Source organism: Phaenicophaeus curvirostris, chromosome 21 (assembly GCF_032191515.1).
Source record: "Phaenicophaeus curvirostris isolate KB17595 chromosome 21, BPBGC_Pcur_1.0, whole genome shotgun sequence".
Lineage (NCBI taxonomy): Eukaryota > Metazoa > Chordata > Aves > Cuculiformes > Cuculidae > Phaenicophaeus > Phaenicophaeus curvirostris.
The window spans coordinates 498,316-526,084 of record NC_091412.1 but is presented as its reverse complement, the minus strand read 5'-3'; the positions used below and the strand labels follow the sequence as shown (position 1 = coordinate 526,084).

The window sequence follows — 27,769 nt, the reverse complement described above, 5'->3', positions numbered from 1 at the left end:
GCACATCCCCTGTGCTCCTGTGCAGGCACCATAACGCCCCATCACACCCTTTTAGTGAGCGTCGTTTCCTATGACAACTCTGTCAACAGCTCATGGAGCAGGATTTGGGTCCTGGGAGGGGGCAGGTGTGGGGCTCCTTTGTAGCTATGGCAAAAGGATGTTTACTTCTGTGTTTTGCAGGTCAGTTTGACCCCCTGGGATAGCTCTGTGTGTGCAACAGCAAGGCAAGGCTCTTTTGGCATTTCCCCCAGCAACGATGTCAGCATTAAGGGGAACCATGTGTGCCCTACACCTGCGAGTCCCTGCGATGGGACCTGCACCGCAGACTGGACATACGAAGCATCCTCTCTAGAGCTGCCACAGCTCCCAGCAAAGGCTCCAGTCCTTCACCCACATCCACACTGCTACAGAGAGGTCCTGGATGTGGTCCCACGTACAACAGCTCCAGCGCATTTTCTCTCCCAGATATCACACTACGCAACAATCCCCCCACCTCACCTCTCTTTTCCACACAGCTCCCCATAGCAGGAAATATTTCCTGCCTTCCCCCTTTCCTGTCAGTCCGTACCCATATCTGTGCCTTCCTGGCATCAGCCAAATAGCACAGCTTTTCCCCGACACTTTGCAAACCTCGGGGAATGCTCCCAGCCCTTCCCTGTGGGCAGTTTGTGAAGCGCTCACCCCTGCCCTAGCCAAATCAGAAAGGGCTTGGATCCCGTTTCCCGGCATGAGTGCCAGGGGTGGGGAGATCTCGCTTTGCATCTATTCTTTCTAGGTACAAAACATGCTTTCAAAAGTCAGAGTTATTTCACTGGCAAGAGCTGGAAGTTGCTGGAGACAGCCAGCTGCCCCAGTTACGATTCTCAGCAAGGCCATTTTCCCAGCCCTGCTCTCTGTATGTTTTGCAGCCAAACACACTGAGGATGCATCGCTCAGACCCATAGCCAGCCCTGATGGGTGATATGCACCCACGCTGGCCACATTACAGCTCTGAGGCCACTGGAACCACTGCAGAGCTGCTCATCCTTGCATCCACGCGTGCCCGCATGTGTTTTCACTCAAGCATTACATCACTCAGCAACGTCAGCCGGGTGGACGGATAGACGAGCCCAGTGGCTCTGCCCCACCAATGCTCGTTCCCACTCTGTGTATGGGGTGCTCCATGCAATCCCAAACACAAATCCTGGGCGTAAAATGGATCGGGAGCAGCTCTGAGGAGAAGGACTTGGGGTGCTGGGGGATGAGAAGTTCCACAGGAGCCGGCAACGAGAGCTTGCAGCCCAGAAATCCCCTCATTGCCCCAGCCCCACAACTTTCACAAGGATGCAGGTGAACAGAAAATCAGTGTCTGTTCAAAGTCCACCATGGGGCCAGTAGCTGCCACATAGTCCCCTCATCTCCTCAATGTGTCCCAGCACTGGGTGTAGAAGGCAAAATGCTCCATAATTTCCACCTCCCGGATTTCCTGCCGTTTTAGCCATCGGTGCTTTCCCTTAAAATAAAGTGGGAGCTGAGATAAGGCAGACAGCTGGGCTCCAGAGGGACTGTCCAGAGCACAGTTTAGTTCACACTTCTTTAAGTGGGCGGCCAGGTTTGGGACTTCGCACCTCTTGCAGGCGGGAAGGAACTGGGTGGATTTGCTGATAATTTGCTGCCAGTTTCCACAGCCATGGTCAGAGTGTGGGGAGAGGGGGTGGGGGGTGAGCAGGAGGGATCCTGTGGAACAGGGAGTTCCAGTACCAGAGGAGTCAGGTACTGGGATGATGAGGCAGGAACTGGGGTGAGGCGTCAGGTACTGGGATGAGGAGCATCTCAGCTCCTGGCAAAGAAGGGCAGCCGATATGTCAGATATGCAGTGATGGCACCCCGAGCATGCAGGGGGAGTGGTTTCTTTGCTTCCCTTGCTCTTCATCCTCGCTGTTTGCTTCACCGCCTGCCCTGCCTTGCTTGATGCTCCCTGGCGCCTGATTGGAGATGCCCCGTGGGAAGGGGATGAGGAGGCCAGCAGGGACATGCAGTACCTGGGTTCGCATCGGCCGCAACCAAGAGTCGGAAGGCTAAGGGAGGTCTGAGCCTGGGTGGCCCCCGGGCTGAGCGGGGCTCGGAGCCCTGGTGGACCCAAATGAGCTGGGACTGGAGAGAGGGGAGCAGCCCATTCCAGGCTGAGGAGGTGTCGGGGGTGCAGGGGATGCCACCAGCCCCAGCAGGGTGCTCTGTGTCCCGGAGCACCAGGGGCTGGCAGGGTCTGTTCCGTCCGCCCCACGCCGGGGGTTTCTTCAGGAGGCTGGTGAAGGGGCTGGAGAACAAGTGTTATGAGGAGCAGCTGAGAGAGCTGGGGTTGTTTAGCCTGGAGAAGAGGAGGCTGAGAGGGGGACCTTATTGCTCTCTACAACTACCTGAAAGAAGGTTGTGGAGAGGAGGGAGCTGGGCTCTTCTCCCAAGGGACAGGAGACAGGACGAGAGGGAATGGCCTCAAGCTCCGCCAGGGGAGGTTCAGGCTGGACATTAGGAAAAAAATTTTCACAGAAAGGGTCATTGGGCACTGGCAGAGGCTGCCCAGGGAGGGCACCTTCCCTGGAGGGGTTTAAGGGCCGGGTGGACGAGGCGCTGAGGGACATGGTTTAGTGTTTGATGGGAATGGTTGGACTCGATGATCCTGGAGGTCCTTTCCAACCTAGTGATTCTGTGATTATCTGACTCTGTGATGCTCTGGTTCTGGTTTCCCCGGACACCTCGTGCCCGCCACCTCCCGGCTGCTGCCGGCAGCGCCCACGCCCCCTCGCCCGGCACCCCTGGCAGCCGCCGCCCGCTCCCCGCTGCCCCTAGACCCTTCTGCCCGGTGCCACTCGCTGCCACAGCCCCTCAGTGCCACACAGCCCGCCGGTGCCCCACGAAGACCCCTGGTTTCCTGACACCCCCGGTGCTAAAGCCCCTCTGGTGCCCCCCGGGACACCAGGTCCCTCCGGTTACCAGACGTCCCCTTTGTCCCCGCTCTTCCCCTTCTTTACACCCCCCTTTGCCCTTGGTGCCCAGACCTTCCCGGTGTCCCCGGGGCCTGAGACCCCCCTAGTGCCAGCCGGTACCACGATGCCCGCAGTGCCACCCAGCCCCCCCCGGTTCCAGCTGCTGTCCCGCCCCGCCCAGTGTCCCCCCCACGCCCCGACCACCCCGGTGCCACCCGGTGCCCCTCGGGGACGCGGTGGCCCCATCGCGGTTGTTGCAGCCCGTGTCGTGTTCCCCCCAACCCCAACCTCGGCTGCTCCCCCCGGCTCCCCGATGTTTGGCAGTGGGGTTGGGTTGGGTTGGGTTGAAGCGAGCAGTGAGGGAGAGGAATTAAAAAAAATAAGGAGGGGGGGAAGCAGCCAGCCCAATCGGCTGGAGAGGCTCGTGTGTGTTTGCCCTTTCCTCATGACGTAGTGTCCTGTGCTTCTTCTCCCCCCTTCTCCCTCTTCTTTTCCCCTCCCTTGTTCCAGCACCCCCCTCCCCCCGCCCCCCCCCTCCTTCCCCTCGCATCCTTGGAAGCAACAATTAAGCAGCTCTAGGATAAAACACACTGCCTGCGGGAGCACGGGGGCATTGCTTCAAGAGATGGCAAGGCAGGCAGCTGCACCCCTCCTTCCCGGAGTCCTCCTCCTCTTCTCCATCCTCCCGGCTTCTCAGCAAGGAGGTAAGGAAAGCGAAGGCTCCTTCTTCTTCCTCTCGCCCCCGGCTCTGCAGGGACCCCGCATGGGCCCCGGGGCTCGGCTGCTGCACCCCCTGCAGCCCCTGCAATCCCCCGCATGCTCCCCGATCGGTGTCTCCCTGCCCTGCCTTGGGGACAGCCTCGAGGGTGGGAGGGCAGCCCCACTGGATGCCACCTCCCTGGAGGACTCTCTGCCCCAGGGGTGGTGTGTGCCATGCCTGGGTGGGCTGGGATGTCGCCTAACGTGGGATGTCGCCCAGTGTGGGATGTCACCCGGTGTGATATGTCACCGAGGGCAGTGACATGGGGCAGTCCTGGAATGGCACTGTCGTGCAAAGCACTTCTCTGGGGGAGGCTGTGAGGTGCTCAATCCTGGTAAGAGACTTGAGGCAGAAGATGCTTGAGGACACAGGAGGTTTGGGGACACTGGAGGCTTGGGGACGTGCAGGCAGGGTGCCAGGCAGGGTGGCCATCAAGCTGCCGTGGGGAGTGCGATAGTGCCGGGCCAGGGGAGCTGGCGCACCCCCTCCCTGTGTGATGGTGATGGGAGTTGAAGGGGCAGAGGGGTCTCTGTACGTGTGTGTGTGCATCGTGCAGCCGGTGATCACCAGCTGCTGTGCAGTGTGGCTGTGACACAGGCTGCCAGGCTGGTTCAGCTGCAGAGCAGCTTGACCCACCCGAATCACAGGCTCTGGGTGCCTGCGGTGGCCCTTGTGTTGTCCCCCTCGCACTTGTGTCACCAGCGTCGGGTCCATCCACCAGTGCCTGCCCCAGGTCCTGGCTCCCGGGCTGCACCCAGCCTGGGCAGTGGTGGTGGCCCAGGCTGTGTGACAGCACCAGCACATGCACACACACACACACAGCAGCCTTGCTGCCGGGGCTGGCAGGCAAAAACCAGAGCAGCATCGTTGTCCCACAGTGCAGCCTGATGGAGCTGGAGTGGCCAGCACAGCAGGTGCCTGCCTGCTGAATGGCTCGTGTTTCATGGTGGGGAGAGCAGCTCTGAACACAGATTTATAGACCGGTACAAAGACCAAGTTCGGCAAAAGTCTGCAAGGTGGGGACAACAGCGTCAGGGTTGGGACAGAATCTCAGGAGAGCCAGGCGGTGGTCACCACGTGTGATGCCATGGGAAGGGTGCGATGGGCAGAGCCGGCGTCAGCAGTGAGGTCAGGGCCAGATCCATGGCGTGGTGCTTCTTGGCACCAGAGCACTAAGGGCCAGAGGAAGGGAGAGAGCAGGAGCTCATGCACAGGGGACGGCAGCACCTGTGCTGTCTGTGGCATCTGGCAGCTACAGGCTCAGAGCAGGGTCCTCAGAGCTGCTCGCTGCTGCATCTGCCAGTGCCCCATCTGCCTGGGTGTGCTGGACTCCCAGCACCCCGACCGCGGGCTGTGCTGGCCCCAGAGCAGTGCCGAGCCAGGCAGCTGCCCTTATAGCCATGCTGCTGGCACTGCCTGACCCTGGGCAGCTGCAGCTCAGGGTCAAGGTGCCACCCCTGATGGGACGCAGCTCAGTCCTGGGTGTTCTCCATCCCTGGCAGTGATGTTCTGCATGGGTTTGCTGAACCACGGTGGCTTTGCCCCCAGTTCTCAAGCAGTGGCCAGCTGGGAAAGGCTCAGGAGGACTTTAGGGTGTGATCCTGCAACAGTTTCTGAGCAGTCTGGGGTTGTTGGCCCCGCTCCGGTCCCTGGCTCAATCTCCAGTGATGTTTTGCGGATTAGGAAGGAACTCACAGAGGAGGTGGCTGTGGAGATGGAACTGGTGCTGGCAGGGAGACTGGGGAATGCTTCACTGTGGAGGAGTGACTCGTGGCTGTGCAGCCTGGCATGCTGTGTGACGTGGGGCAGGCTAGCCGTGCCGCTGCCAGGAGGGAACCTGCGCTGGGACAGAGGCACGGCTGGTGACCAGGGTGCACCCGCCTGGAGAGGGCTCAGGGCAGCATCCCCCAGCCCTCACTGCACGCACAGCTCCAAACCAGCCTTGAGAGATCCTAGGGTCGAGGGAGGAAAGGAGGAAGCACGCCTGTACACAGACTGTCCCCCTCAGAGCAGTGAACCTGCCGAGGCGCTAAGCCCTGCGCTTGCAGCAGCTGGTGGTACTCAGGGAGCTCCCAGCAGTGGGTCAAGATTAGTCCTGGCTGCTCTGCACCCCGCAACGGAGTGGAGGGGCACTGTGGAGACATGTACAGTCAGATCCAGGCCACAGCACAGGGAAGCTGCCTTATGTTTTCCTAAAAGGTGTCAAGTGCAGTGCATCCTATCATTTGGAGCAGGGCATCAGTGCCAGAGCACAGAGACCCCCCAGGAGTGACACCCCCAGGAGGAACAAGAGGGACCCGAAGGGGTCCCAGCCCCGATGGCTGTAGGACCAGGGGCAGCTCAAGTGGATGCAGAGAGGCTGGGACTGGGTGTGCTGGCACCCCAGCCTGGGCACCGTGCAGAGACCCTCTGAGGACACACTGGGTCCCCAAGGTGCCACTAGGGCCCGCGGCACCAGTTTTGGGGCTGGGATGGCATGTGACCTTTCCAGCCAGGCACCTCCCCGAGGCACCAACCTGCTGGGACTGCTGCCTCTGCAAACAACTCGTGGGGTGCAGCTTGTCCAGCAGTGCTCCGAGATGAAAGTTGCAGCCCCAGCGGGGCTGGAGAGGGGCCAAGCTCCCAAGAGCAGCTCCCTCTTGCGTGCTACTAGCAACCTCGGGCTGGGATGCAATGCGGATTCAGAGTTGCTTGGAGACTGCATGTTTCCAAAACCAGTTCTCCCAAGAAAAGGAAAACAGCAGTGTGAGGGAAGAGGGGAAATATCTGCTGCTGTTCCATGCTGAGCCTCCTGCGGGAGTAGTTGCCCAGGGGTGCAAGAAAGGGCAGGTCTGAGGTTTGGCCGCTTGGTGAGGGTGTGAGCTCATGTCCTGCGGTGGATCCTGGTCCCAGCCTAGAAATGAAGGGAAAATAAGCTGTTGAGTAGAGAAAACGCCTGTATTTCTGGCTTGTAAAGAGAGCTGCAAGCAGCAGTGCAGGTGGGAATGATGCAGCTGATACAAAAAGAGTGAACGATCAGAAACAGTGCAGGTGTTGGAATAGTGTGGGTAGTGCAGTGATCTGGGGGACAGAGCTGTGGAGGAAGTCCAGTTTCTACAAAATAAGGCTCCACACCAGATCCTGAGCACCTCCAGGGGTTAACCCTGACCGCAGTGGGGGCTGCATGTGTGAATGGAAATTCTCCTGCCTCTTGAGAAGGCAGCCGTGGGGTGGCTGCTGGGGTGCTCGGCACCAGACCCTGCTCTGCAGGCTTACATCCAGTCCTGGCCCTGGGGCCAGTTTGGGTGACAGGAAAAAAAAAGACACCCTTCCTGGAGTCCCGGCAGGCTTGGAGCAGGGGCAGCACAGAGCCCCTGCAGAGCTGGGAGATGGGTGACTCAGTTTCCCCTTCCCCAATGTGTCAAGGAAATGCAGGATAGAGAGGCCAAGGAGGAGTGCACTGAGCTATGGAGCAGAGCCTGAGCTCAGCTAGGGGCTCCTGGGGAAGGAGAGGGCTGGGGAAGCACAGAGCCTGGCCAGAGAGTGATTGCTGCAGCCAGGTGTGGCCTGAGGGAGCCCAGCACGTGCACTGCTGTCAACACCTACAGTGGTGCAGCCAAGGGGTGGGACTGGTGTTGCTGGGGTGAACTGGGCTGCTTGGGGCTGATCCTCAAAGGGAGAGCCAAATAAGTCAGAGCCCCTCATGCTCCCTGGCGGTGCCCACAGCAGGCACTGCCACCCCACCAGGGCAAGCCTGGCTCTGGCAAGGCCACTGCAGCCTGAAAAAGAGCTTCAACAGCAGCACAGAGCTGGGGGGGAGCAGCAATAGTGGCACCGCAGTGGAAACCCCTGTCAGGTTCCACAGCACCCAGGAGGGTGGCACTGAAGAAGGGCTGAGTGTGGCAGTTGGGGGAACCATCCTGCCTCATCCTACCTTCCTGCGAGTCTCTGCCAGTCAGCAGTTGTGCAGGGGGCAGAGGGGCTCAGCCGAATCCTGGGGTGCCCAGCATCACCACACCACCAGGGGCCTCGCCTGGCCATGGGGGCTGAGGGCAGGGGTGCCGCCTGGTGGGTGGGAGGTTCATTAGCCGTGGGCATGGGGGTCCCTGGCCAAGTCCTGCCCACCCCGCTTGCTTTCAGCTCCTGGCAGCTGGCATCACCTCCCAGTAGGGTGAGTGGGGGAGGATGAGCGATGCATGGATGCTCCAAGTTTATTTGGAAATAGGCAAGAAGCTGGGATTTGTTTTTCCAGGCTGGGGGGGTGGGTGGGCGGGGGAATGTGCTGGGAAGAGGAGCTGCTCCATAAACCCCTGGCCTGCCGCTGGGCCAAGCTGTGCCGTGCTGGAGGGGTGAGACAGCCAACCAGAGCGATGACCAAGCATGTGTCCCTACCACTCTGAGGGCCAGCAGCTGCTCCAGAGCCAGTTTGAGCCCTAACAGGGCCCTGGGAGGCGGTTTTGGGGTGCACAGGGCTGAGCCCCACTCTTTGGCATCACTGGGGTGTGCAGGGGCTGAGGCGTGGCAGGGGTTCTCCACCTGCATGTGCATCCCAGTGGGTTTGTGGGTGCGTATCCTGACAGTGAGCACATCCCAACATTTCCTGGGCATGCACAGCCTCATGCCACTCTTACACATCCTGACACATGTGTGGGTGCGTCCCTCTGTGTGGTTAGGCTGGGGGTGCATTCCAGGATCCCTGGGGGACAGGGGACACGTGAGCCAGGCACAGGCAGTACCACTGGGTGTAGCTCTGCCACAGGAGTGCTGGCTCCAGCAGCCCTGCCTGTGCCTCCAGCCTCCTCCACATCCTCCTGCTAGCCTCTTTGCAAGCCCTGCCAACTGCCCTGCAATCCCACTGGGAACCCCACAGCAAACCCAATGCCCAGTGCCAAATCCATGCTCCAAACCATGCTCCTCTGCATTGCAACTGCCCTGCAGCGCTGACCCATCTGCCAGCCTCCACCCCATCCCTGGCCCTGCTGGAGCAGAGGCACCTTCCAGGGGGTAGCTGCGTGGTGGTCTACAGGAGACAGAGCTTTGCCAGGGTCTAAACAGCCAAAAACATTGCCACGGTGTCTAAGCATGGCCTCTGAGTATGAGCTCTGGATGCCCTGGAAAGTGGTGGGGCATGGCTACTTATCTGAGTTTTTCAGAGATGAATAGAGGTGTGCAGGTGGTTCCAAGGGTTCTCAGCACTGTCCCTGCAGTCCAGCACCTCAGTCCTGCTGGCCTGGGCTGGCTTCTCCCACTGGAAGCTCAGCAGGCGGTGGGGGCATGGGGAACCATGGCCAGGCGTGCCCAGGTGAAATGGGACCTTCCCATGCATGACCACACCTGGACTCATCTCCCCAGAGACACGTGAAGCTGGAGGTGATGGGAATGGTGCTGGCTGTGGTAAAGGACAGGTTTTGGGAAGCAGAACTGGAGCCCAGCCAGCCCTGCTCCGTGCCAGCCCTGTGTCCCTCCCTCTTATGCAGAACTGAGTCTTGCTGACACCTCTGCAAATATGCCTTCCTGGGCTCCTGGCTGGGACACCTCCAAACCCTGTCACCACTGTCACACTGGGGAAACTGAGGTGTGCAAGGAAGGGCAAGGACCTGCCCTTGAGCCCCACCCAGGGCTCTGCACCCCACTTTGCAGGGAGCAGCTCCCATCCCAGTGGCTGCCCCTACCCCAACCAGCCCGACACACTGGCATCACCAGGGGGATTTTGATAAGGGTCTCTTTTCTCACAGGGGTCCCTGGTGCTATTCCGGGAGGGGGAGTCCCAGGAGCAGGCTTTTTTCCAGGTAAGAAGGTTCAAGCAGTGTTGCTGGGAACATCACCCTGCTTGCAGGGATAGGGCAGGTGCCTGGGAGATCCCCGGGTACCTCTGAGCCAGCACAGAGGGCTCGGGACCTGCCAGCTGTGGTCAGGGGACATGGGGACCACCTGTTTGGCTGCTCAGCCTTGGGTGGCTGTGCCAGCCCCATGGCATGGGGACAGGACCGGGTGGCAAGGGGTCACTGGCCCAGGGCTGGCACCTACGCTCTGGCCAGCCTTGACCACAGGAGGTACTCAGAGGTCACTGCCTGTCCCCAGTGTTTCAGCCAAAAGCCTGGGGACATCTCAGGGGGGATGCCCTACCCCCTTGCACTCTTGTGACCCTCTCTAGGTCCCCATGGACACCAGGGGTCTGAGGGGGTGTGTGCCCAGGGGTGGGTGTTAATGCTGTGCCGTTGTTCACAGGTGCTGGCGTTGGAGGTTTGGGGGCAGGTAAGTGCTGAGAACACTTTGCCCTGTGGGGACATGGGGTTCTGCTGTGTTCTGCTGCCCCCATCCAGAACAATGTCGCCCCTGTGGGGGTGGTCAGGGGGAGGATGGTTCTGACACCTCTCCATTTGCTCTCCCCTAGGGCTTGGGGCTGGAGCTAAACCTCCCAAACCAGGTAAGCAGCCTTTCCATGGCTCTCCTGCCATCTCTGGCCATGCCAGTGGCCAGGATATTTCTGGACCCCTGTTGCCCTCATGTTTCTCCCCTGTGGCCGAGGGGACACTCCACCCTGGACACACAGCTGCTGGCACAGCCCTGCTTGCTAATTCCTGCAAAGCTCTCACAGCTGCATGGGAGCCTTCTGCCTTCATGGCCTGCTTTGGTGTGCTGCCCTCTCCACCGCCGCAGTCCTATTTGGGGTGCACTGCCCTTCTTTCCCCCAGTCCCTTTTGGGGTGCGCTGTGCTTCTTCCTTCCAGGCCCTTTTGGAGTGCGCTGCCCTCTCCCCTCCAGCCCCTTTTGGGTTGCTTGCTGCCCAGAAACCTGTGCCAAAACTCCTCAGGAAGCTGCAAAGCTGGGTAGCGCTTGCTCAGCCCTGCTGCGAGCTGGTGCCTGTGGGAAACCAGCAGCACCTCTGCCTACCCGCGTTCATGGCCAAGCAGCTTCTGCCTGTGCTGGGGTTTGTCTGGCGTATACATGAGAGGGCAAGGGGGGCATCACTGGAGAGAGAGGAAATGATGGAAGGTTCATGCTCTGAGTGCCAGGCTGCCCTGTCCCTGGAGGTGCTCAAGGCCAGAATAGATGGGACTTTGATCCAGTGGGAGGTGTCCCTGTCCATGGCAGGGGGTTAGAACTGGATGGGCTTTGAGGTCGCTTCTAACCCAACCTGTTCCATGATTCCCCGATGCGCAGCCCAAGGGCCATGAGCAAGGCACGTGGTGAAGTGCCAGGCATGGCTGGGAGGTGCTGGGGCAGCAGGGACCGACTCTGCAGGAGAGAAAAGTGGTGTTAAAGGAGATGCCTGGTGCCCATCGTGGCCCAGGGAGAAATGCTCTTTTAGGCGGAGACCCTGGTGTCCCCTCCATGACCATCACAGGGATGCTGGGTAGGCAGGGGCTCTCTGCAGCCCCCTGAGCCAGCCTGTCTGCACGGCAGGAGCGCCAGCCTGAGGTGGAGGCCCGCAACCTCCGTTTACTCAGATTTCAGCTCGTGGAAAGAAAAACAAGGGCCTTTATTTTGGCGTAATTAAAACCAAACGCGGCGCGGCCGTGAAGCCTCAGCCAGTGCGGTGTCCGAACCCTGAGCCAAAGGCAGTGGAATTTGTGCCTGGAGGGAGCAAGGGCTGATTGGCCCCAGATGTTGGAAGGCAGAGCTGGCCGGAGCCGGAGGGATTCATTCCTCAGCCATAAACATTTCAGCTCTGTCCCCTCGTGGATTGGAGGATGGGATGGGATGGGATGGGATGGGATGGGATGGGATGGGATGGGATGGGATGGGATGGGATGGGATGGGGGGGCCTAGATGCTGGTGGGCATATTTGTCCCTTGGCCCTGTGCCCACACCGGGGCCAGGCTCCTGCTCCTCCACACTCCTCTGGCTCTAGGTGTCCTCCCCTCACCCCACTTCTCTTTCCAGGGGTCGGAGGCCTGGCGGGACTTGGCCCGCTTGGGCTGCAGCCAGGTGAGCATGGATCCCCGCTGCAGGCTGTGCTCAGGGCAATGTCCCCAGACACCTGCCTTGGGGATAGCATGTAGCTTGTCCCCATCCTGTGTGGTATGCCCCATCTGGGCTAGGCATCCTTCCCAGATCTGAGGGAACCACTCTCATCAGAGGGCAGCCTGGTGGTTCTCAGCACCACAGCATCACCCACAACTGGGTGACCTCATGCAGCGATAGGCGACAAGGGGCACAGAGTCTCCATGGGGTCTGCAGCAGGGGGACAGTGCCTGCCTGTGGCCTGAACTTCTGCCTAGCATGACAGTGGACTCTGGCTTGCACAGCAGATGGTGACACCTCAGGGTGGCCTGGCCACAACTCATGACAGGTGGGCTGTGGATGGTAGCAGGTATTTTTGAGGGGACAGTGGGGGACATGGAGGTGCCAGCGCAGGACAGGCAGCGCCTGCTAACCACCACCTTGCCCAGCCTAACAGCAGCCCCTCTCCTCTGTGCAGCCTGCACGACTCCCACCCCCCATGCCCACCACAGCCTCTACGGAGAGCAGAACACCTTCTCGCTGGTGACTTTTTGAGGATGCTCATGCTGGTTGTTCTCCTTCTCTCAGGTGCTGCAGGTCTCTTCCCCGGAGGTGTCTTCCCTGGAGGCGCCTTCCCAGGTGCTGCCTCTGCTGCTGCGCTCAAGGCTGCTGCCAAAGCTGGTTAGTGCTGAGAGTGGCTGGTGTGATGCTGGGCCAGGCAATGATGCCAGACAAGGCAATTCCAGGGCTTGGGCAGTCCCCAGGAGTTCCCAGTGTCCTCCAGGCTGCACGGACAGCTTTCCCTGGGGAGCTGGGGTGCTGCAAACAGAAGATGCTGCTCTCGCATGGATCCTCATGGATGCAGAGGGGCCCTGGCACATCTTGGGGTGCTGAGAATTGGACATTGGCCAAGCCTAAGCCTCCAGGAGTGGAGATCACCAAGCTGCCATGTCCCTGTGCCCAGGTCTGGGGGATCCATCCCCAGTGCTGCCTCGAGATGCCTATTTTGCCCCCCAAGGTCTGTCCTGAGCTTGTCCCTTTGGTGCTGCTCTGGTCACCTGTAGCCCAGCAGCGGCAGCTTGCACTGGTCCCCTTTTCCCAATGCCCCAAGTTCTGCCATTGGTGCTGTGAGTAGAAGCAGTGGTCTTGCCAGCCTCGGGGTCTTCCCAGGTAGGAAACACCTTTCATCCCCAGCAGAGTCGAGCCCAGGGCAGATGCGTCCCCATGCCTGCCAGGGTGGGCAGGAGCTGGTGTGCCGGGGCTCAGGGGGTTTCTGCTGCCTGCAGGTGCGGTGGTACCGGGCGGGGTGCAGCCCGGAGCTGGTGCAGCAGCGAAACCCCCCAAAGTACCAGGTAGGTGCATGGCCCCAAAGCAGGGGGCCAGGATGGGGAACAGCTCCAACCAGGTGCTCATGCTTGCCTTTCTTTTGCCTGGCAGGTGCTGGGATTCCTGGAGCTTTCCCAGGTGGCGTGCTCCCTGGCGCAGGTGAGCTGGGGTCCCCACCACACCACCAGCACCCTGACCTCCGAGAGGTGCCTGGGTTGAGCTGATAGCTTTGTGGCCAGCAGCACCCTGGGCACAGTGCCGCCTCTTCAGCCCACACAGGCAGAGCACCCTACCCTGTGAAGGCCCCATCCTACCCACTTGCCTCACTCCCTGCCCGCCCTAATGCTGCTGCCTGCAGTTTCCAAGCTGGGACGATAGGGATGTTTCCACCAGACCAAAGGTGGGGGACCCTGCGTCTCCAGGGTTCTAGAGCCAAGCTCTGCTGGAGTGGGCAGCATCAGCGCCAGGAGAGGAGCTGGCAGGGGACACGCCAGGGCTGGTTTGCGCAGCCAAAAGTGGTGTGGGAGGGAGGGGGAGGAGGTGGAAGAGGGAGAGGAATTCCTCACTGCAAAGTAATTTGGGGGAGGAAAATTTGTGAAAACAAGCTGTTTCGACATTGTCAGAAGGAGAAGTGTGTTGCTGGTCAGGAATGTCTTTTCCATGTCTGAAAACATGTGAGTTATAATGAAAGACAGTTGTAAAAGGGAAAACAAACAAACCAAAAGGAAAAAAAAAAGTGCCCTGACACCAAAATCCCGACCCAAATGACTGCAAGCCCAAAGCACTGCATGCTGCCCCTGCAGGACCCCCCCTCTCTCACTCCCCAGAGAGCCCCAGCTCACACGAAGCTGCTGCACATCATCAGGGCAGAGAGCGATGTCTGGGCTTGGCTGTGCCAATGGCCAAAGCTGGTGCTTTGCTGTCGCAGGTGGGACCCCCACATGGGTGCCATGCACCCTGCAGTCACCCCAAACTCCTGTGTGGGCCTCCAAACAGAAGCAGTATCAAGGCTAGAGACAGGTCTTCCCCAGCAGCTCTGCCTGGCAGTGTGTGGGGGCTGGCATGGGGGGTCCCAGGAAGGCCCTGCAGGATGGGGGTATCCTGTCCTGGGATGTGAGGGCTGGTGGGTGACATGGGTTTGGGAGCTGGCTACCAGCAATGCCATGACGTGCCACCATGCTCACCTGGCCCCTCTGGTCCCTGCCGTAGGTGCCCGCTTCCCGGGCATAGGGGTGCTGCCTGGGGTGCCCACTGGTGCTGGAGTCAAGCCGAAAGTTCCAGGTAAGTCTCCTTAATCCCTAGGGATGTTCGGGTGGAGGGCATTTCCAGGGCTGGTTCCAATCCTGCCTTTTGGGGTCACAGCCCCACCAGGCACATGGGCAAGTGAAGCTGACCTCAGGCTGAGCCCAGGGTCCAAACTAGTCTAAATGTGGACTAGTTTGGGCCCTGAGGACTAGCCCTGAGGCTCACATGAGTGCTTTTGTTTCTGCTTAGGAGCCGGAGCCTTTGCAGGAATTCCTGGTGAGTGTCTCATCTGTTACCCACCGTTCCTTTCCTTCCCAAGCCTTTTCATCACAGCTGTGGCCTCCCCATCCCTGAAGATGCCTCAGGGCTTTCAGGCCTCCTGCTCTCTTCTCCTGGGGTGCCCTGGGGCACTTCCCTCTGGCAAGGACTGGCAGCAGCCTGGGTGCAGGCTCCAGGTGAGAGTCTGCTGTTGGCTTTGCAGGACTGGGAGGTTTTGGAGGTCAGCAGCCCGGTGTCCCTCTGGGGTATCCCATCAAAGCTCCTAAGCTCCCAGGTAAGCTGCCACAGTCAGTGGGGCTAGGGGTGCAGGACCTCCAGCAGTTCCAGGAGAAGGACCCACCATTCCCCAAGGCTGGGCTGTGGTAGCCCTGGGTCCCCTGGACCTGGCAGTGCCAGCGCTGGCCCTGGGACTGCAGGGCAGAGCAAGGGGTGCTTGGCGAGCGAGCCCAGCACATCCCTGCGCAGTGCAGCTGTGCAGGCAGCTGGTCTTGTGCCCAACCCATGAGGACAATACCGTGCCTCTCTTCGGCTGGCATAAGGTAGGAACAAACATGTCTGGGTACACAGTTTAGGACATGCTGCCCCAGGCCATCACTGCAGGCTCCTTCCAGCACACAGCGCAGCTCTTATGGGGACTGTCTGCTTTCTGACAGTCCTGGGGCTGCACTGGGTATTGCTGGGCAGCCACCTGAGGCAGGTGTCCTGGCTCAGGAAGCCCTGGCCAAGGCAACCAACCACTGGCAAGCAGTGAGAATGGAGCTCCAGTTATGTCTCCCTCCCCACTGCCCATACAGATGAGGCTCAGCCCCAGTCCAGGGAAGCATGGGGGTGCTCAACACCCTTTTTTCCCAGGCTGGGTTGCTCCGGGACCTCCACCTCCCAGCCTTGCAGAGGTGCCAGCTCTGCCTGTCCCCAGCAAGGACAGTGGCAGGATAGGCAGTGACGGGCAGCCAGGACTGAGTGCTGTGCCCTCCAAAGGTCCACGCTGTCAGCTTAGTGGTTCCAAGAGCATCCCTGGAGGAAGGCAGCTCTAGCTGGGCAGGGACCAACATCTCTGGGGTTTTTCCCACTTGCTGGAACAGGTTGCAGTGGGCAGAAAGCCTTGGTGGGGGGGAGGATTTCACACCCCAGCATGGGCGCCAGCTGCAGCAGCTCTGCTGGTTTCCCCTCCACTGGGGCCCATTGCCACAAACGGCGGCTGAAATTCTTGGCCTGATCTGGTTTCCTCCCGCCGAGGCAGGGTTACACTCATTAGGGTGCCTCATCCCCGCTGCCATCGGATACTGTCTGGCCTCCCCAGCTGCCTTTCATGGGGTGCCCAATGTGAAAGCAAATCACTGTGTCTGGCTCCGTCCCCTGGTGGCCCCACCAGTGGGGCCACGTGGGGCTCCACTGCCGTCTGACCCACTTTTTTGAGGAGTCTTTGTTAAATAAATCAGGGGAGTACACCCATGCCCTTGGCCAGGTACCCCATCGGTGCATCACATCTCTCATAGGGAGCAGCAGGACAGTGGTGGTGGCCTCAGCTGGGATTTCAGCTGCTAGGTGCTGCCTGGCAGCCAGAGTGCCTGGGGATGCCAGTTTGTCAGTTCTGAGGGATTGAGACCAGCAGCGTGGGGACACACCAGGCTAGCTGTTGAGGCTCTTGGTGTGATGCTGCAGACTGCCCTGGGTGCCCCACACATCCCTCTGCTACCTGCACTGCGTCCCATCCGCAGCAGGTTTGGGTCAAGAGGGGACAGCAGGGAAACTAGTGTTTTCAGTAGAAAGTATTGTTTTTTGGATGCTTTTCTCCCAGTGCCCCAGCCAGCTCCTGCTCTGTGCTGTCCCTGCTCAGGAGGTGGCCGCAGGGCCACCCCACTCACTGGAGGCTCAGCCTGAAGCCGTGGCTGAAATGGAGATCCCACCTAATGCTGTAGGGATGAGGACAGCTCTCCAGTGCCCGACCACATGGCATCAGTCTGTGCAAAGCCCCTTGCATGCCAGCCAGTGAGTCCCCTGGTGGCATCCCCACTCCAGGATGGATGCACACAGCCCAGGCAGGGGACTGCTCGCATGCCCTGGGGTTGGACACCCAAGGCCTTGGACTCTCGACCCTTGGAATCACCTCCACGTGTCACCCAGCTTTGGGATGAGCGAGGCACTGATGAGATGCCCTGGGATGGGCAAGAGAGGTCACCAAGGTGTGGGACACCTGGCACAGCTCACAGCCCCCCCAGCCTGAATAGTTCCCACCTTCCAGCGATTCTGTGCTGGCTTGGGATATAATAGGACAGCCTGGCATGGTGGAGGGAAACCTGGTCCCCACATGCTGGCTGGTGGGAGGGGGCAGTGTCCCAGGCTCAAGGAGATGCTTTGTCATGAGCAATGCTGTCCTGGCTGCAGGCAGCTGCTTCCCTGTGCATACGATGCAAGACCTGCTCCACCCCACCTACTGCTAGGGGTGGCCCCCGTGGGATGTGGCAGCCCATCACCCCTCCTCAGGCCGTTGCCAAATGTAATGGGAGCTTAGTGCTGCAGGCTCCCAAGTGGGAGGTCTCCAACCAGTCACAGGCATCCCTGTGCCTACTCTTTCGTGAGGAGAGACATTTCCTTGCCCACGATGTTCATATTCCTGCTTGTAATCCTTCCCCCTCCCATTGTGCTGACCTCCTAACAAGGTCACACTCCAGCAGAGGCTCCCGAGCCCTGATTCTAATTAAAACCTTCCATTTGGAACTGTTTGTAGTGCAGCCAGCTGGGTACAGCTCTTGCTGCGGGGCTCCTAGGGGAGCCCCACTGAAGCGGGATCATTGGAGGCTCCTGCAAAACTGGCTTTGGGCATCACAGCCCTGGGCACAGGTCTGAGAGCGAATGGCTCTTTTTGGAGCTGCTGCTTCCAAGATGATGGAGAAGAGAATCTCCTGGCCTGGCAATGTGATGCGGTGCTGTGTGTTGGAGGATTGACTGTCCCAGTGGAAGGAGCTGCTGCCACAGAGCCGGCTGGCAGAGATGGGCTACACCACAGGGCAGAGGGGGCACGGCCACTGTCAGCCAGGTGATAACCCACCATATTCTCTCGTCTCCAGGTGGCTATGGATTGCCCTACAGCACGGGTAAGTTGCCCTATGGTGAGTGCTTGGTAGCCCTTGCTCCATGGTCGTACCCCCCTGTGGCTCTGCCGGCTGCTGCTGTGACCTTGTGTTTGCTGACCCCTGGGGCAGAGTGAGGGGATTGTGTTCCCAGGCTGAGATGGGATCTTGCCCTGCATTGTGGACCTGGCTGGGAGGAACCCAGCTCACCTGGCATCCCGTGGAGATGGGAGCTGTGGATCTGCAGGCACTGGCTGGCTGCTCTCTGCTGGGATATGTCCTGTGCCACCAGTAGCTCTGGGCAGTGATGTTTGAGCTGGCATCTCAGCTGGGGGGAGCTGGCTCTGGCACCTACATAAATCCCTCACCACCAGGTGTGGGGATGCGCTGAGGGAGTTCCTCCATCTGCCTCATCCTCCTTCCTAGCGCTGGTGCCTGATCTGGCTTTGCCTTTCTGTTTGTGATTGCAGGCTTTGGCCCCGGCGGGATAGGAGCTGGGCTGGGAGCAGGAGGAAAGGCAGGGTACCCCACTGGGACAGGTATGCCCCCTTCCCAGGCAGCCCAAGGACAGGGACTGGCATGGGCACATTGGGTGGACTAGGCACCTTGGCCACTTTGCCAGTCTTCACATGGGGTTTTGGGCATTGCTGAGCTGTCTGGTGGCCCCGGGGTGGCAGTGTCACCCCAGGAGCAGCATGGAGGGGCACATCATCTAACAGGATGGGGTTCAATAAGGCCAAGTGCTGGGTTCAGCACTTGGGACACAAAAACCCCATCAACACTCTGGGCTTGGGGGAAGCTGCCTGGTAGAGAAGGACCTGGGGGTGTCAGTTGACTGGCTGAATCAGAAACAGCTTGGCCAGCAGGAGCAGGTAGGTGATTGTGCCCCTGGACTTGGCATTGGTGAGGCTGCACCTCGAATCCTGGGTTCAATTCTGAGCCCTTTCACTCCAAGAAGGACCTTGAGGGGCTAGAGCATGCCTGGAGAAGGGAACAGAGCTGGGGAAGGGTCTGGAGCCCAGGGGTTCTGGGAGAGGCTGAGTGACCAGGGATTGTTTAGTCTGGAGAGGAGGCGGCTGAGGGGAGACCTCATCACTGTCTACCACTGCCTGAAAGGAGGTTGTAGTGAGGTGGGTTCTGGTCTCTTCTCCCAAGTGACAGGCAATAGGACAAGAGGAAACAGACTCAAGTTGCGCCAGGCCGGGTTCAGGTTGGACACCAAAAGGGTTCTCAGGCACTGGCAGAGGCTGCACAGGCAGGTGGTGGAGTCCTCATCCCTGGAAGGATTTAAAAGATGGGCAGATGAAGTGCTTAGGAATGTGGTTTAGTGGTGGAGAGGTACGATTGAACTTGATGATCTCATAGGTCTCTTCCAACCTAGCAATTCTATGATTCTATGATCTCCTCCCAGAAGAAAGGTGGGTGGGTGCTGACAGGAGGGACCTCTTCCCCTGGATCCCTGTGGGATGGGGGAGCTGAGGCAGGAATGGCCTGGGGACCTTAGCGGCTGCTCATGTCCTTCTCCAGGAGTTGGAGCCCAGGCAGCAGCAGCAAAAGCAGCAGCCAAATACGGTGAGTTGCCTTCTGCAGGCAGAGCCATCACCTGCCTCCCAGTGGGCAGCTGCTCCTTCCCTCCATCCCAGGCTGGGGGATGCTGGCTGTACCCCTGCATCGCCAAGCTGATGATCCCATTCTCTCCTGTGGCAGGAGCCGGTGTCCTGCCTGGGGCTGGTGGCATCCCGGGAGTCGGTGGAGTGGTACCTGGTGTGGGTGTTGTGCCTGGAGCTGGAGTGGTACCCGGTGTTGGTGTTGTGCCAGGAGCTGGAGGTGAGGCCGTGTCCAGGGGTCATCTCTGGGGCTTGGGGAGGGTCACCTTGCACCTCTCTGCCCTCCTGACTTTCTCTTGCTATGCTGACAGTTGGAGGGCCGGCAGCAGCGGCAGCGGCGAAGGCGGCAGCAAAGGCAGCAGCGAAGGCAGGAGCTTTCGGTGAGTTGCTGGCTCTCTTGGCAGCTCCCTGGGCTGGATTCACTCTTGGTCTGTGGCAGAGCTGTGCTTCAGTGACAGGGGTTATGTGGCTTCTCTGTCTGCCACATCGCTCCCTGACTCAGCTCCTGGGGTGCTCTCCCAGACCCTGTCCCAGCTCCAGTGAGTGCTTGCCCGAAGCTCCGGGTGAGATGATGCCAAACTGCTGAGGCAGCAGCTTTTGCAGGTGGAAGGCAGTGAGCAGCTTTTTTCGGCAGTGTCCAGAGGGCTTGTGGGCTGCCTTGTGGTGGCGCAGCCTGGCATAGGGCTGTACGGCCCCACTACGAGCGGCTTTCTCCATAAAGGAAGGTGGTTGTGCTACACTGGGCTCCAGCAGGGAGCCCGGGGAGATGGTTCCTCTAATGGGCTGCTATTTGTTAGCGAAGGGATGCCCTCATGATGCAGAGTTCATGTTTGCTGCTCCTCTTGTTGGCTGTTTCATGGGAGAAATGTGAGCAGTGAGTAATCACTTGTTGGAGCATCCAGAGGAAAGGTATCAGCCCTGAGAGGATTGGCATGTGCCGCCACCTCCCTGGGGGACCTTAGGGCTGCCTAAGCTCCTGAGTTACCGTGTGGGTTCCAGAACCTTGTGTTTAGTGTGGGCAGCTGGGGATGCCCTGCCTGGGTGCACCACGCTGCCCTGAGCAGCAGGTTCAGGAGGTGTGGAGAGCACAGCTCAAAGCTAGCTGGCCCAAAGCCTCCCACGACAACAGGGAGACCCCATCTCACCAGCAGCACAGGGTGTTCTCAGAGGGATCTTTCTGCTCTGCTTCCCTCCAGGTCCAGGGGCGGTGCCTGGGGTCGGTGGTGTCCCAGGCCTCGTGCCCGGCATTGGCGCTGTCCCTGGTTTGGTGCCCGGTGTTGGAGGCGTCCCCGGGGTGCCAGGTGACTGTTCCCAGGAGCCCTGTCCCTACTGCTCTGCTCTGTGCAGGGTGTGGAGACTGGTGTCTCACATCCCTCTCTCCCCTGTCCCCAGGAGTTGGTGGGCCGGCAGCGGCGGCAGCAGCAGCAAAGGCAGCTAAATATGGTATGTGCTACATGGTACAAGGAGCTCCCCAGCCGCTTCCCAGGGAGCCATTCTGACCCTCCTCACCTGTGGCACTCAGGGTGCATTGAGTGCACTCTCAGCAGGTTTGCGGATGGCACTAAGCTGGGTGGCAGTGTGGATCTGCTGGAGGGTCGGGAGGCTACAAAGGGATCTGAACAGGCTGGACCACTGGGCTGAGACCAATGGGATGAGGTTTAACAAGGCCAAATGCTGGGTCCTGCACTTGGGGCACAACAACCCTGTGCAGCTACAGACTAGGAGAAGTCTGGCTGGAAAGCTTCCTGAAGGAGAAGGCCCTGGAGGTGTTGGTTGACAGGGACTGAACATGAGCCAGCAGTGGCCCAGGTGGCCAAGAAGGCCAATGGCATCTTGGCTTGGATCAGAAACGGCGTGACCAGCAGGTCCAGGGAGGTTATTCTCCCATTGTACTCGGCACTGGTGAGACCACTTCTCAAATACTGTGTTCAGTTCTGGGCCCCTCACCACAAGAAGGATGTTGAGGCTCTGGAACGAGTCCAGAGAAGAGCAATGAAGCTGGGGAAGGGGCTGGAGAACAGGCCTTATGAGGAGCGGCTAAGGGAGCTGGGGTTGTTTAGCCTGGAGGAGACTGAGGGGAGACCTTATTGCTCTCTACAACTACCTGAAAGGAAGTTGTAGAGAGGAGGGTGCTGGCCTCTTCTCCCAAGTGACAGGGGACAGGACAAGAGGGAATGGCCTCAAGCTCCACCAGGGGAAGTTCAGGCTGAACATCAGAAAAGAATGTTTCACAGAAAGGTTCATTGGGCACTGGAATAGGCTGCCCAGGGAGATATTTAAAAGATGGGTGGATGAGGTGCTGAGGGGCGTGGTTTAGTGGTTGATAGGAATGGTTGTATTCGATGATCTTGTGGGTCTTTTCTAACCTAGTGATGCTGTGATATCACAGCCCAGCAACAAGTGCAGACCTAGGATGTGGTTCCACCTTTCAGCTGTTGCTGCAACAAGATCTGACTTCTCTCTTGTTGCCTGCAGGAGCTGGCGTTGGTGTTCCGGGCATTGGTGGTGTTCCTGGTGTGCCTGGCATCGCTGGTGTTCCTGGTGTTCCCGTTGTCCCTAGTGTGCCCGGCGTGCCCAGCGTGCCCGGCGTGCCCGGTGTGGCTGGGCTTCCTGGCGTGGTGCCCGGCGTTGGAGGTTAGCAGATGGGCTGGTCCAAGCTGATGCAATGGTTCTGGCCCTGTGGCTCCCCTGACTGTCCAATCTGTCCCCACAGTGGGTGTTCCAGACGCTTCTGCAGCGGCAGCGAAGGCTGCAGCAAAAGCTGCGGCATTTGGTGAGTCACCATCATCCTTGCCCAGGGAGGGAGGAGGAAGGAGGGCAGAGTGGAGTACCCCGGCTCTGTGCATGATGGGGAGGTTAGTGGGACCCCTGCCTACTCAGTCCCAGCCCTGGATCTCTCTGCAGGAGCAGGGCGCGTGCCTGGTGTCACCGTGCCCGGAGTTGGTGTTCCCGGTGTTGCCGTGCCCGGAGTTGGTGTTCCCGGTGTCGCCGTGCCCGGAGTTGGCGTGCCCAGAGTTGCTGTGCCCGGTGTTGGCGTGCCTGGCCTGGTGCCTGGTGAGCTGGTCTCTAGGGAATACTTGGGATGTCTCTGGCGGTGCTGGCTCAGAGTGCTGCATGGCCATCGCTGCCCCTCACACTCCCCCTCTTCCCCAGGAGCTGGAGTTCCAGCAGCTGCCGCTGCTGCCAAAGCAGCCGCCAAAGCAGCCAAGTATGGTAAGCTGAGATCTCTCCAGCATTATCCCACATGTCCTGCCTTCTCCCCACCCCAGACCGCTCCTTGTCTCGGGGTGAGGCCTGACACTGTGCAGGGTCCTTGTGGGTCAGGGCAAGCTCCACAGGGCTCTACGTGTGATGAAGTCCTGGCCATGTCAAGGGGAGCTCTCTAGAGAGCTGGTCTGCATGGAGAGTCCAAGGTTCACCATCTATGCACCTTCTCATACATTAATCTCCCATTCAAACTACCAGTCAGCCAGCTACCTCAATATCCATCTGTCCACTCCTCTGTCCATCCATTTGCACCTCCACCCATCCATCTCACCATCCAGCCATCAATTCCACCATCCATTCATCTATTTCGCATCCATCCCACCATCCGTCCATCCGTCTGTCCGTCCATCCATCTGTCCATCTGTCCAACCTACCATCCACCTGCCCACCCCAGCCTGCCATGCCTTTTCACCCAGCTCTTTCTACTACCACTCTTCTTGAGCTGAAGCCTCAACCTTTTCCCCTCTCCTTGCAGGAGCAGGTGGCCTGGCTCCTGGCGTAGGTGGTCTGGCTCCAGGTGTAGGTGGTTTAGCTCCTGGCGTGGGTGGCCTGGCTCCTGGTGTGGGTGGCCTGGCTCCTGGCATTGGAGCTGTCCCAGGTGAGGAGGAAGAAGGCAGGTGGTGGTGGCAGCCTGGCTGGGGCCGTTGTGGGGGGTGGGGGGGTGGGAGGTCTGGGGCAGGACAAGGCATGAGGAAGACCTCAGAGGTCTCCATAAACTCATGGTCATCCCTTGGAGGATGCAGACAAGGTGGAAGCACTGCTGGAGAGGGCCACCCTGGTGACACTGCCTCCCTCTTGCTGTCTCCACTCAGGGGCTGGAGCCGCAGCAGCAGCAAAAGCAGCAGCAAAGGCAGCCAAATTCGGTGAGTTGGATGGAGAAGGCCATTGCTCACGGCTCAGAGCGCCACAGGCAACCCTGCCCACCCAGTGGGCATCAGGGCTCTCCCCAACTGGCACAGACTGGTCTGGGTGAGCTGGGGGTGGCCACTTTACACCAGGGACATCATCCTGTGAGAGCACAGGGATCACCTCGGGTCTCTTCTGTGGTGCTCACCCACTCTCTCCCATAGGTGCTGGGGTGCCCGGCGCAGTGCCTGGTGTAGTGCCTGGTGCAGTGCCTGGTGTTGCTGGAGTGCCAGGAGTGACACCTGGTGTTGGTGCTGTGCCTGGAGTGGTACCGGGTGTGGGGGTACCCGGGACCGGCATCCTCCCCGGGGCAGGTATGTGCTCCATCACAGCCGGTCAGGTACCAGCTTGGGGACAGCGGGGGCCAGGGATGCCAAAGGCACTGAGCCACATGGAGGGGTGCTGGGGGGGCTACAAGCAGGACATGGGATCGTGGTGTGCAGGTGACCATCCTAACCACGGTATCCTTGTTCACTTTGCAGGCATCCCCCAAGTAGGGGTGCAGCCTGGTGCTAAACCTCCCAAATTTGGTACGTGAATCTTTCCTTCTGTCCCAGTCCACCTTGGACTATCGCTGGGTAACCGCCACATGCAGCCATTGGGGTGCTGGCCTCGCTTCGTGTCCCCTGTGTAATCCCTGGTGCCCCCACAGAGGGTGGCCCAGGCACGGGAGGTGGCATGCTGTCACCTGTAGGTGTAAAGTGCCACCCATGTCCCCTCCCCTTGACTCGCTGGGGACATTTGTCCCCTGTGCTGCATGTGCCTGGAGCAATGGGTCATGCAGAGGGTGAGCTTTCTCCAGGTCTTCTTAGAACGGTTTGAGTTGGAAGGGACCTTAAAGCCCATCCAGTTCCATCCCCCCTGCCATGGGCAGGGACACTTCCCACTGGATGAGGTTGCTCAAAGCCCCATCCAAACTGGTCTTGAACACCTACAGGGATGGGGCAACCTGGGCCAGGGCATCTTGCTCTGGGTGCTTACAGACAGGGGCTGGAGACCCCCCCGATGGGGGTCAGGTCCACCTCAGCGGGTCGAGCTCTGGCTGGGGGTGCCCCAAGCTGTGGGTGCTGAGCTGCTGGGGACACGGGCTGATGTTTTTTCTCTGACAGGTGTTCCTGGGGCTGGAGTCCCAGGGGTCGGCGGTGTGCCAGGTAGGTGCTGGTAGGAGCTGAGCCCTGGCAACAGGGATGTGGGGGAGGAGGGCTGATGGCAGAGGAATGTGGCAGAGGGATGGGGCAGAGGGATTCTCTCCCAGGATGTGGGAGGAGTGGGGGCTGCCCATAGAAGGACAGATGCACATCGGGCTGGATGAGGAGCGGATAAGACGCTGCCCTGCTGCCTGCCCCTGTTCATGCTTATCTGGGCTCCACATCCTAGGTGGCCTTGGAGTCGGTGGCCTTGGAGTCGGTGGCCTTGGAGTCGGTGGCCTTGGTGCCGGTGAGTGATGCTTGCCCCCAGCATTGGGGCTCCCCAGGGCTGCAGTGCAGAAAGCGGAGCAGCAGCAGAATGCTGGCAGAATGCCTAAAGGGCAAGGGTGGTTACGGGATGCAGAGTCACTTTTGTCCCCTCCCACACTGTCACCGTGCCCTGTTCTCCATCCTGTGTCTGCCACCTGCCTGGCTCATGGGATGGGATCAGAAAGGAGTGCCAGCACTGAGGAGGTCCTGAGGGCCATGGCATCAGCAGTGCTGTGGGGACAGGAGACAGGGGACAGGGGATGGTGCTATGCCATGTCCCCAATATACGGGAGCTGCAAGTCCCTGCTTGGGGATTCAGAGCAGGTTCAGGCTGAAGCTGCGGGGGCAGCAGGGGCTGCACTGATGCCCCTCTCTGATGCAGGGGCCTTGTTTCCAGGAGCTGGAAAACCTCCAAAGCTAGGTAAGGAGCAGGGGCTGCTCTGGCTGGGGGAGGTGGGGGGTGGGACCCCACACCTGTCCTCATCCACATCCCCCCCCGCCCCTCACCAGGGATCTCCCATCCTGCAGGTTTTGGTGTTGGGGGGCTGCAGCCAGGTGAGTGCTGGAGTGGGTTGGTGTCCCCTGCTGCCTCACATGCATCCCTGCTTGCTGTCCCCACCTGGCTGCTGTCCCAACTTGCCTGCTGTCCCCGCTGGGCACCCCACTGTCCCTACTGGGCTCCATGTTGTCCCCATCCAGCCACTGTCCCTGCTGGTACCTCACTGTCCCTGCTGGGCTCCATGTTGTCCCCATCCAGCCACTGTCCTCGCTGTCTCCTGGCTGTCCTCACTGGGCACCCCACTGCCTGTGAGAGCACCCCAAAGCCAGGCGGGTGCCACAGTGGGAACAGGGCTTTTGCAGCAGCTCCTGCCCCTGTAGCAATCAAGGGTCCCCAGGCAGGGTGTCCCCAGCCTGGCAGGGTGGCACTGCTGTCACCGACTGCCACTGGCTGTCACTTTTTCCCCAGGTGTCGGTGTTCCTGGTTTCGGCGTGTCACCGATATTTCCAGGTACCGTCCCAGCTCAGCTCCTGGGCACATCCTGGGGGTGGCTCATGGGGATACCCGCAGCCCATGGAGCATAGGGACACAGCCTGGCGGGAGTGGGGGGTGCTCGGAGGATGGGGCTGAGCTGGGGGGTGGGGGACAGAGCAGCATGACAGCCCTGTGGGTTCTGAGACCTTCGCTCTCCTTGCAGGTGGGGTTGCTGGCCAGCTGGGATTCGGTGGTGAGTGTCCATTCCACGGGGGGGGGGGGGGGGTGGTGGCTCCAAGCAGGGTGGGGATCCCACACTCACCCCTCTTTGCCTCCGCCGTTGCAGGGAAGCCCCCCAAGACCTTTGGAGGAGCCCTTGGTGCCCTGGGCTTCAGAGGTGAGCTCTGCTAGGGTAACCCAGCTCCTGCACCCTTCTCCCAGCTCCCCCCTAGGGGTTGGGGAGTGCAGGAGGGGGCTCACCCTGTGCATCCTTTCCTCCCTCACAGGTGGCGTGGGCTGCGCACAGGGGAAATACTGTGGGAGGAAGCGGAAGTAATCCTGCCATCACCAATGACCTCATGAACTTTGGTGCTACTGCATGGTCCAGAATGTAAAAACCCAAGCAAAGCTGAGAGAGCCCCCTCCCCAAAAAGCCCGGATCCCCCCATCCTGGGGCCATTCCCGGCTCCACATTCCCAGGAGGGCCCATTCCCCTCCCAGCCTCTCCATCCCATCAGGGAGCGCAGAATAAATGGCGGGGAGCAGCTGCCCCGCTTGGTGCTATCGCTCCCTGGGGGACCGGGCTGGTCCTTGGGGTGTCACCCCCACCTCAGCTCCAGAGCTGCCCCGAGGGGACAGGGCGAGGCGCACCCTGCGTTGGAGGGAGGTGTATCCTGGCACTGGGGGGCTGTGCAAGGGGGCTGTCCCCATCACCCTGGACCCCCCCCAGCTCCCTGTGCTGCCCCGGTCTGGGGGGGGGTGGGGACACGGGCAGAAGAGCTTGGTCCCCTCATGTTTCTCACTTTGCTGTGTGGGACGCCCTGTTGCAAGGGCCTCGCTTCCGACAGACAAATAAAGGACAAGTTTATAAAGGATTCTGGCTCCATCCTGTGTCCCTGTGCCCCTCCCGTGTCCATTTCCCTTTCCCATGTCCCTGTCCCCCTCCCTTGGTGGTGGTGGGTGGTCCTTGGTCTGGGGGTGTAATGTGCCCCACTGTGCAGTGACAGTGCTGGGACACAGGGTGGATGAAGGGAAAGCCTGGGGACCAGGGGAACATCTGTGCCCTGTCCCACAGTGAGAGTCCCAGGATGGGGGGACAGCCTTGTTCTGTCCGATGGGGACAGCCCAGAGGATGAGGTGGGGCATCCGTGCCATGCCCTGTGGTGACAGAGCAGGGAGTGATGGAGATTGACATGTCCTGTCTCACAGTAACAACTCGGAGACCCAAGGGGAGGTCTGTGCCCTGACCTTGGTGATAGGTGACAAGGGATATGTCCCTGTCCCATGGTGACAAATGGAAGGATGACAGGGGTATCCATGCGTTGTCCTGCAGCAGTAGTCCATGGAGCTAGTGGGATGTCCATGCTCTCTCCCACGGAGACAGACCAGGGAATGATGGGAATGGTCATGTCCTGTCCAACTGTGACAACTTGGGGACCCAGTGGGAGGTCATTGCCCTGTCGCATGGTGACAGCCGGGGGAATGAGGGGGATCTTAAGAGAATTATGGTATCACTAAGGTTGGAAAAGTGCTCTAAGCTCATCCAGTCCAACCATCAGCCCAACTCCACTGTGCCTACTAAACCATGTCCTCAAGTGCTTTGTCCACGTCGTCTTTGAACCCCTCCAGGGATGGAGACTCCGCCACCGCCCTGGGCAGCCTCTGTCAGGGCTTCACCACTCTGCCAGTGACGGAATTGCTCCTGACACCCAATCTAAACCTACCCTGGTGCAGCTTGAGGGCATTTCCTCCCACCCTGTCCCTTGTCACT

The 27,769-nt window shown here is 60.0% G+C and overlaps 1 protein-coding gene across 1 annotated transcript; it reads left to right on the top strand.

Annotated features, from left to right (window-relative positions):
• The first annotated feature begins 3,485 nt into the window (after positions 1–3,485).
• Positions 3,486–26,867, top strand: ELN (elastin). Its single transcript, XM_069873947.1, has 31 exons — positions 3,486–3,667; positions 9,438–9,491; positions 12,237–12,329; positions 12,935–13,000; positions 13,086–13,133; positions 14,184–14,255; positions 14,469–14,495; positions 14,701–14,772; positions 17,567–17,593; positions 18,040–18,108; positions 19,097–19,141; positions 19,277–19,396; positions 19,488–19,556; positions 20,373–20,477; positions 20,569–20,619; positions 21,652–21,810; positions 21,890–21,949; positions 22,081–22,230; positions 22,330–22,389; positions 22,919–23,041; positions 23,256–23,306; positions 23,514–23,663; positions 23,832–23,879; positions 24,459–24,500; positions 24,727–24,786; positions 25,189–25,227; positions 25,335–25,361; positions 25,774–25,815; positions 26,003–26,032; positions 26,126–26,176; positions 26,286–26,867. The coding sequence occupies exons 1-31, from the start codon at positions 3,589–3,591 to the stop codon at positions 26,333–26,335; spliced, it is 2,139 nt and encodes a 712-aa protein (XP_069730048.1). The 5' UTR covers positions 3,486–3,588; the 3' UTR covers positions 26,336–26,867.
• Positions 26,868–27,769: the final 902 nt, after the last annotated feature.

Coding starts and splice junctions, on each gene's coding strand:
- ELN (XM_069873947.1), top strand. CDS start 3,589: ATGGCAAGGCAGGCAGCTGCACCCCTCCTTCCCGGAGTCCTCCTCCTC. Junction 9,492..12,236: donor AGGAGCAGGCTTTTTTCCAG/GTAAGAAGGTTC, acceptor TCCTTCTCTCAG/GTGCTGCAGGTCTCTTCCCC. Junction 14,496..14,700: donor AGCCTTTGCAGGAATTCCTG/GTGAGTGTCTCA, acceptor TTGGCTTTGCAG/GACTGGGAGGTTTTGGAGGT.